Raw genomic sequence first — 9,014 nt, 5'->3', positions numbered from 1 at the left:
GTTATGGAGCTAAACTCCCACGTCATCGAAGCAGTGATAGCAACGGGCCCCTCACACCAGCAAACGTCTGTTCATCCCCCAGATTCCTCTGATGCCTTCGGACAACCAGTTTCCATTCCAGTTACGGCGCAGGCAGTTTCCCATCAACCTGGCCTCTCATTCACTGCAAACAAGTCGCAGGGCCAGACTTTGGATCGTGTTGGTGTGTTTCTGCCGTCACCCATGTTCACGCATGGCCAACTGTATGTGGCAATGAGCAGAGCAACTGACTCTGCCAACTTGAAATTAAGTTGTGGACAAACTGATAATATTGTGTTCAAAGAGGTTCTGTAGTAGGTATGCATAAAAATGGCCCTTATTTTAATATTGCTGAACAAATAGTACATATAAATCTTTCACTTTTGCACCCGTATTTTATCACCCATCGTAGATGGGTAAGTTTGCTAGTATGAGTAATTCGTCTCGGTAAAGGATACAGTATTAAGTGGTGCTATGTATATATATAAAAAATTGTGCTTTCCAAGTGCCCTTTCTGATTAAAAAAAAAAAAAAAAAACGATCTTATTGTTCGGCATCATACAAAACGAAGTGGACAAGGTACACGATGGCACTACACCACGATACCACTGATAAGTCGAAATCAGCGGACCCTCCTTCAGTCCATCCTCCGTTCCCACCACCAAAATAACATCAAGACAGTTATCAGTCATTCAGCGATAAATGACAACCAATTGCCTTTCTGCTATTTGAACTGCTATATCAGAAGACCGCGCCTTGAAGGTGTCGAGAGTATGTCGCGCGCGCGCGGCGGGGGGGAACCTAGCGATAAGTCGGTGGACCAACAGATTGAAAGGGGGGTTGGAGCGAGAGAGAGAGAGTTCCAAAGGGCGTATTTCATGACTCACGGAAAAAGGAAGGGACTTTAGAGTGAGTCAGTTTGAGACAATTCGAATAACGCCTCTGATAAGGATCCGACCAGCAATGATTTATGTTTTCTTCAATTTTTTTTTTCATATTTTCATTCTTTAATTTACATTACATAAATGAGAGTGTTAGGAGCGACAACTCTACGCAAGCTATTCAACACATTGAAAAGCTAGTATTGCTAATGAAGTGTTCAAGTTGCTGAGAGATGCATCCATCTGTGGGTACTGATAAGCAACTCAGTCATGTGACCAACACCGCAATTGGGGGATGGGGGGTTAAATCGCATATATAAGGACCGGCCACAAGTCATATGCTTTAGTGAGATATCTTACTCTCCTCTGAAGCCCGTTCACCTTCGCTGCCGACTCAAACACCCATCAACATGTCTCTTAACGGAACCTTCGTTTTAGAGTCCAACGAGAACTATTCCGAATGGCTTTCTGCTATTGGTAAGAAACGAAGGATGATTTTCAGTTGAGGTTCGAAAACACAATCAACGAACTGCAATAGTGTTCTCAAATGGGAGAATTCCTTTTTATTTTCCTGTTTTTCACATCTTTTTCTTTCATATCTCCCATTACTTAGTGTATCAGCTGCAGCTGCACATTTTCTGGTCCTAACAGGAAATAATCCGCCTTCATTTTCATAATGACAGAATTATGTTAGAGCGCTATCAGTTATCGTGCTTTAAAACGGATGTTACACGTTAAATAAAATTATAAATCATATAATAATGACCATTTTAAATTGTGATGGCAGCGCAACTACCATTAATATATGCATATATTAATTTTCTTTTCTCATCTTTATTTCCATAAAAATACTTATATCTAGAAATTTAAAACGTAAAGCCGACTTAAAAAGATTTATTATACTCTTTTCTTTATTCTTTTTTTTTTTACTACGATAGGATTTATGCAGTAACAAAACTTTCTCATTGAAATTAACATTCAATTTACAAAACTTTCAGCGATAAGAATCTACGGACAGCGTAACTAACAAATGACCTGTAAAACAAAATAATGTTCTATTTTGGATGGAAAATATGTAATGACCGGAAAGAGATTATTATTATTATAGACCAGTATACGATGTATATTTTAAGTAGCCAAAGTATAAATATAAAAGATTAAAATACGTATAATACCTGGCGCTCTTTGAAACATATACGCTATACCACACGACGTCTGTCGTGTACGTTTTCAAAATAAACTTTAAATCGAATAAAGCCAAAATTTTAATTTTCCTTAACAGGCATTCCAGCTGACAATGCTGCCCGGATGGCAGCTGCCAAGCCAACTCTGGAAGTCAGCCAAAGCGGCGACAACGTTACCATCAAGACCATTGCTGGAGATAAGACCTTTACCAACACCATTGCCCTTGGCAAAGACTCCAAGGCCACCCTGCCTGGAGGAGTAGAATACTCTGTGAGTATCATTTAAAAAACACAAAGACAAGCATGTACATAAGCATATATATATATATATATATATATATATATATATATATATATATATATTGCAACTGTAATAGCCGCAATGCCCTCTTAACTTCTTGAATTCTTTGCTCTTTTTGGATACGCTTGTCACTAAAAAACCTGAAAATCCAAGTTCAAAGAAATTTTTTGAAGAAATTGTGATGTCCGGAAACGGGAAACGAACCCTGGGTTCGTTTCCCGGTACCGGACATCACAATTTCTTTAAAAAATTTCTCTGAACTTGGATCTTCAGGCTATGTAGTAACAAGCGTATCCAAAAAAAGAGCAAAGAATTCAAGAAGTTAAGAGGGCATAGTGGCTATTACAGTTGCGTATGTATCTGATAACAAAGTGACCATTAGATTCTACACACACACACACATATATATATATGTGTGTGTGTGTGTGTATATATATATATGTATATGTATATATATATATATATATATATATATATATATATATATATATATATATATATATATATATATATGTATATGTATGTATGTACATAAAGGCTGTGTAATGTAAAGCTTACGAAATTCAATGCTCGCTTGTAGATACTCATTTTTATTTTTATGCTTACATACATACATTATATACATATATATATATATATATATATATATATATTATATATATATACATATATATCATATATATATATATGTGTGTGTGTGTGTGTACACGCGCGCATCCAGAGAAAAAGGGAGACGCGTGTCTCCAAGCGGCACTGAATGTCAGAAGTGTTACCCTTGGCCTTTGAAACCTTAATTAATTTCCGGAGCGACGAAGTGTTCCGTGATATTGAATATACCGTTTCTTTCAAACAGCATCATGTACTACTGATGCTACTGCTAGTCTTTGTCTTTTTATTTATTGTACTGTAACCATTACGCTTCTTCCATATACTAATATAGGGCTATGCATAAAACAATATTGGTTTGAAAACAATCAAAAGGTGACTGAAGCATACGAGTTAGAGAATATGAACTAGCAATAAATTCAACAGGGAGAATTTCCTTCTCACTTAACATTTTCTTTCATACTCTTGTTTAGGTGAATATGACGCTTAGCGGAAGCAGCCTCAAGGGAACTTACTCTTTCATGGGAAAATCTGGAGAAGCCAGCGTTGAGATCAGCGGTTCTTCTCTTGTGCAGGTACGTTTCCTTGAAAATTTTCGGTACATTACAGGCCACCTTCCATCGAATATTTGTCCTGCAGTAAAGCAAAATGACACATTTAATAAAATCTTACAAAAAATACGAAATATGAAATGCATTACACTGAACCAAATTCTCTATATGATACATTATTATTCACATAATAAACAGTGTTACTCTTTTTCTACTTCAGAAAATGACCTGCGGAGGAGTAACAGCAAAGAGGACATACAAACGACAGTAGAAGAGAAGAATCTTACTCAATTTTCCTTTCGCTTATTTCTGTTCTCATTTTCCGATGAGACTGGCTAAATTTACATTTTCTCGAACATGAATCAGGTCATTTTTCTAATCTGTTAAACATGCTTTCCATGTATCATTTTATATAATATAATCTAAAAAAAACTTCCTTTGTTTAAATGCTGCACCCCACTTCCTTTACAAATAGTTTTTACAAATTCCAAAGGAAAACTATAGCATAAATATGGGGAATTATTAGATTTATTTTAAACGGATTTCCCCTAAAAAGACAATAAAAATGGATATATTTTGGTTGAAAACCCAGATTTCAAAGGATTTACAAATAAGGAAACTATGGTCTAGCGACGTATAATTGGACGAGATACATTCTCTGCACTAAATTAAATAGATGACTCTAGACCTCGGCAACATTATTATTCGGTGCTGATAAAGTATGTTTTAAGACAAGAATTATTTACTGAAAAACAGTAGTACTCCGCATTTAGAAAAAATGTATGTCACTTTACGGTCACACATTTTGAGTGAGAGAGAGAGAGAGAGAGATAGCTCTTGAGTAACTTTAACGAAACCGTTAAATAGGTAAGCTGACATATATATATATATATATATATATATATATATATATATATATATATATATATATATATAATATATATATATTTATACAATGAAGGCAGGGGAAGCACACCAACAGGTCAAGGCACTCAATTTCAAGCTAAAAAGTAACAATATCTAATTAGTACAATAAAATTAAGCTACAATATTAAAATACACAATGTAAGGTACAATAAAACAATCATAGTTAAAAATACAAATAAGGACCAACCGTTGAGTGCGAAGACAGAGGAAGGACTAACAAAAAACGTAAACGGTTCACGAGAGGTAAAGAGGTGTAGACGGGGCATGGGTGTTCAGTGAGGGGAACTGGTTTTTAATAAACAAAGATTCATTAATTGTTAGAACCTTGTGATTGGAAGCTCTGCCCAAAACCTTAAAGTCCTTGTACTGAATAGAATACTTACATTTATCGGTATGATCCCTTATGTTGGAAAATTCGGGATTCGAAAGCTTAGTGCCAGTTCTATAGCTGCGGCTCTATGACTGTCAATTCGGACCTTAAGTAACCTATGTGTCAATCCAATATAGGTTCCTCGATTACATTGAGGACAAGTAAATTTGTAAATAACACATGAGGTCATCAGTGGATCCAAACGGTCCTTGAAGCTGAAAAGGCTACCGATATTCAGTGGGTTTGTGGGTATAATTTTGATTTTCATGGCAGGGAGATGACCAGATATTAAAGCGTGAAGTTCCTTATAAAAAGTTGTATTGTGAATAAAAGGAAGGCTGGCATAGAACGGAAATTTAGGAACGTGAGAAGTAGGATGACGTGGAACAAAAATATTATTTAAAAATTTGGAGACATGCTTAAAGAACAATTGGGTGGGAAAGAAGTTGCTGTTAAAATATTTTTGCAAGAACGCGACTTCATTGTGAAACGATTGCCAACTGGAAGACAAAGCAAAGGCTCGGTGAAGCATGGTTAATAAGGCATTAATCTTAATATCAAGAGAACAAAAACTAAAAAATTTGTACCAAGACCAGTGAATGTTTTTTTTTCTAAAAACGGAAGTTGAGAAGCCATGAGAGGAGCGTGTAATTAAAAAGTGTAATTAAAATATCTAAAAAAGGCAACTGATTGTTGGTTTCGTGTTCAATGGTGAATTTGATGTTAGGGTGAAATGGGTTGATGAAAGTTAAAAACCTCTCGGCGTCAAACCGACTTCTAAAGAGTGCAAACGTGTCGTCAACATACCGTTTATAAAATAGTGGATGGTAACTAAGGGGACAAGAATCAAGCATTTGCTCTTCCAGCGAGCACATGAAGATACCGGCAAAGATGGGTCCATAGCCATACCATCAATTTGCGAGTAAGAACAACCATTAAAAACAAAAACGGCGTCCCGCACCGCCAGATCTAAAAGTTTCCTAAAATTCTCAGACACAGACGAACTTTCAAAAACGAGAAAAAAATATATATGACAAAGGCAACGATATGTCAAGAACATTCTTCACATCAAAGAAATCGAAATAAGGTTACAAGAATTGAAGATAGCTAGTGTGAGATGTAAAAGTAGACAAATTTTATATACTTGCTTCCGTTTCCTTCCATTTTATGGCACTTAACATATGTATGCATCTCTTCAACATTTGAAAAAAAAAATTTAAAAACCACGTATCAATTATATTTCCAGTCTATTCAGATGAACAACATGGGCAACTACAACACTCATATCAACAGCAATTAAGCCGTTGTTTTTTTTAACAATACTTTTCACAACCGGAACATTTCACTGTAAATAATAATGTACTTAACTTGAAATATGGAAGATATAAGCATTTTTATGTAATGAAGTGAACACTAGTTTAGTGAATGGATAATCAGGTAAGATAAATTTTAAATCTTTTACCTATTATGACATCCTAGAACATCTGCAATTATATTTGCACACACACACACACACACACACACACACACACACACACACACACACACACACACCACACATATATATATATATATATATATATATATATATATATATATATTAATACATGTATTCTTTTAATCACCTTGGACATTTTTCCTATCTGGATTGGTTGGAAGAGAAAGATGCGACCGAATTCTTGTCTCTCACGATCCGTAGGGGTGAGGTTGCTAGACTCTTGATAGCAGATTATGGTGGTACCCATTTATAGCCGAGTACATAGGCGGACACAGCAATCGTGAACTCTGGGCGCACTCAGCCACGGTAACCACTTTGGATGGCTGCAGCATATCCATGGAATACCTGCTTGAGAAGAGGCCTTTGGATTAACTCGTCTCTGACATCCGATTTCCAGTGTCATCCTGGCAGGTTCTTATTGTTGGTTTGTACGATGATGACAAAATCCAGGACATTCCTTTTATACCGGTAGCTACTTGGGAAACCGGCGTTTCCCAACTCCAATTTATGGCATGGTCTTTAGCCCTAATATGCTTCTTGAGAGTTCGGGGATTGTTGTACATAACATGTAGGGGGCCGAGATGTTGTTCAAAAGCAGTTATTCATATAAAGGAAGGATGCTGGAATCTGCCATCATTAGTCGAACCAACAATATGAACCTGTCAGGAGGGCACTGGAAATAGAATGTCCGGGACGAGTTAATCCTCAGATCTCTTCTCATTCAAGAGTTTCGGAGAATATGCCTGACTGACTCGCCGCAGACGGGAGCTCACAAGGTCCAAAACACGAGGGAATAATCTATTTTCTATACATCCTGGGTCAACGGTCATCTACGTACATATATATATATATATATATATATATATATATATATATATATATATATATATATATATATATATATATATATATCTATATATATATATATATATATATATATATATATATATATATATATATATATATATATATATAAAGGCTTTTGTCTCGGAAGAAAAAATGAAAGGCGAGAGAGCCAAGAACTTTCGGTCCAGCACGACCCTTTACTCGGTGCCTGAGTAAGCTGCTAGACCGAAAGTTCTTCGCTCTCTCGCCTTTCATTTTTTTCCTCCGTGGCAAAAGCCTTTATTTATACATAGCATCACGTTTTATATACTTCGTGATCAAGTTATTCATAAATATAAATATATATTATATATATATATATATATATATATATATATACTATATACATATAGGATATATATAATATATATATATATATATATATATATACATATATATATATATATATATATATATTATATGTTATATATATATGTGTAATGTATATATATATCCATATATATATATATATATATATATAATATATATAATATATATATATATATTTAATATATATATAATATTTACGTATTAAGCCGGCCTTGAGAGAGGCTATCTACGTAAACGGAAATAATTGAAGGAGGACAATTTGAAATTAATTGAACTTACCGTAAAACTGATTGTTAGTGATAATTTCTTTAGAGGGAAAGGTCGCCAGAAAACTCAGCTCGTTACTTTACAGCTATTTATTTACAAAAAAGGCCCTTGCTGGCCTGGAGAAAAGGAAATGCAGCGTCCCCCCGTTGGGACTTATATATCTCTCACAAATGGATAATAGCTGGCTAAAGTGTGATTAATTCAAGCTGGTCTCATAAACTTGGGTAATGCAACACTTGCGGGCAGAGAGACATGACACGTGGCTCAAGGAATCTGGAAAAGAATCCCAGATTAAACAAGAAAAAAGAAAAAATGACTTCTTGCTTTGATTAAGGCTGATTAATTCTCTAACACTGGGGGAAGGAAACTCTAATGTTTCACTGAGGTATGCACTGAAGGCTTGGTCTTTAACAAGTCACAAAGGGAAGCACGTGGCCCGATGAGGACAAAGGGCTTTTGATGTGGAAGGGGTAAAAATGAGACTTGAAAATGAAATTAGCAAGAGTCGTATGGTAGTAAAAGGTGCTGGGTTGAAGTTTACACTTTTAGACGTACCTGGATGCAATATTCAGGGTATCGTTGTGGAAGAATGCGGCCTGACTTGGTTCAGGTCTGGGGTTCGTGCCCGCCAGTACGCCGAGCCGATAGGCTTAAGTCTGGGAGGCTGGCCGGCTGGACATCTGTCCTGGGTCACGTCTCGCAGTCGACTGAGGCAGAATTCAGGTGGTTTGCTTGGGTGTTGGGATTCAGCTTAAGCCCCCACGAGCAAGGCAAATCCTGGAAACAGAGCATAAAGCCAGCAGAGGGGTCACAGGAAAGAGAGCTTAAGATATAGGTCTAAGAAGTACCAATCTGCCTACATCCTTCCCTTTTGAGATACGTCCCTAAAGCTGACAAAAGACTACTTTCCCCCAAACTGGGGAACCCCCTATCTCTGGCTGGCGGGTTTTGGGTTTCCCGCGTTTTACTAAAAATCAGCTGATATTTGGAAGAAATGGCTGCCGTTTTCCAAATCAAATTAATTAATTAATATCTGGGTAGACGGAACGATCTACAAACGTCACAATATATATATATATATATATATATATATATACCTTTGTCGCTCATCATTTGCCCACATTTTACCAGTGAACAGGGACACAGTAGTGTTAAAAAATTATAGTTGCAATGCGCAAATAGTGTTTATATGGGCT

The 9,014-nt window shown here is 36.1% G+C and overlaps 1 protein-coding gene across 1 annotated transcript; it reads left to right on the top strand.

Annotated features, from left to right (window-relative positions):
• Positions 1–1,217: 1,217 nt before the first annotated feature.
• LOC135198035 (fatty acid-binding protein 2, liver-like) lies at positions 1,218–3,934 on the top strand. The gene is made up of 4 exons (XM_064225397.1): positions 1,218–1,376; positions 2,182–2,354; positions 3,464–3,565; positions 3,762–3,934. The coding sequence occupies exons 1-4, from the start codon at positions 1,310–1,312 to the stop codon at positions 3,810–3,812; spliced, it is 393 nt and encodes a 130-aa protein (XP_064081467.1). The 5' UTR covers positions 1,218–1,309; the 3' UTR covers positions 3,813–3,934.
• The last annotated feature ends 5,080 nt before the right edge of the window (positions 3,935–9,014 follow it).

This window comes from Macrobrachium nipponense, chromosome 21 (assembly GCF_015104395.2).
Source record: "Macrobrachium nipponense isolate FS-2020 chromosome 21, ASM1510439v2, whole genome shotgun sequence".
In the NCBI taxonomy this organism is placed as follows: Eukaryota; Metazoa; Arthropoda; class Malacostraca; order Decapoda; family Palaemonidae; genus Macrobrachium; species Macrobrachium nipponense.
The sequence above is the reverse complement of the archived record's forward strand: the minus strand, read 5'-3'. Positions and strand labels throughout refer to the sequence as shown.

Coding starts and splice junctions, on each gene's coding strand:
- LOC135198035 (XM_064225397.1), top strand. CDS start 1,310: ATGTCTCTTAACGGAACCTTCGTTTTAGAGTCCAACGAGAACTATTCC. Junction 1,377..2,181: donor CGAATGGCTTTCTGCTATTG/GTAAGAAACGAA, acceptor TTTCCTTAACAG/GCATTCCAGCTGACAATGCT. Junction 3,566..3,761: donor GCGGTTCTTCTCTTGTGCAG/GTACGTTTCCTT, acceptor TTTCTACTTCAG/AAAATGACCTGCGGAGGAGT.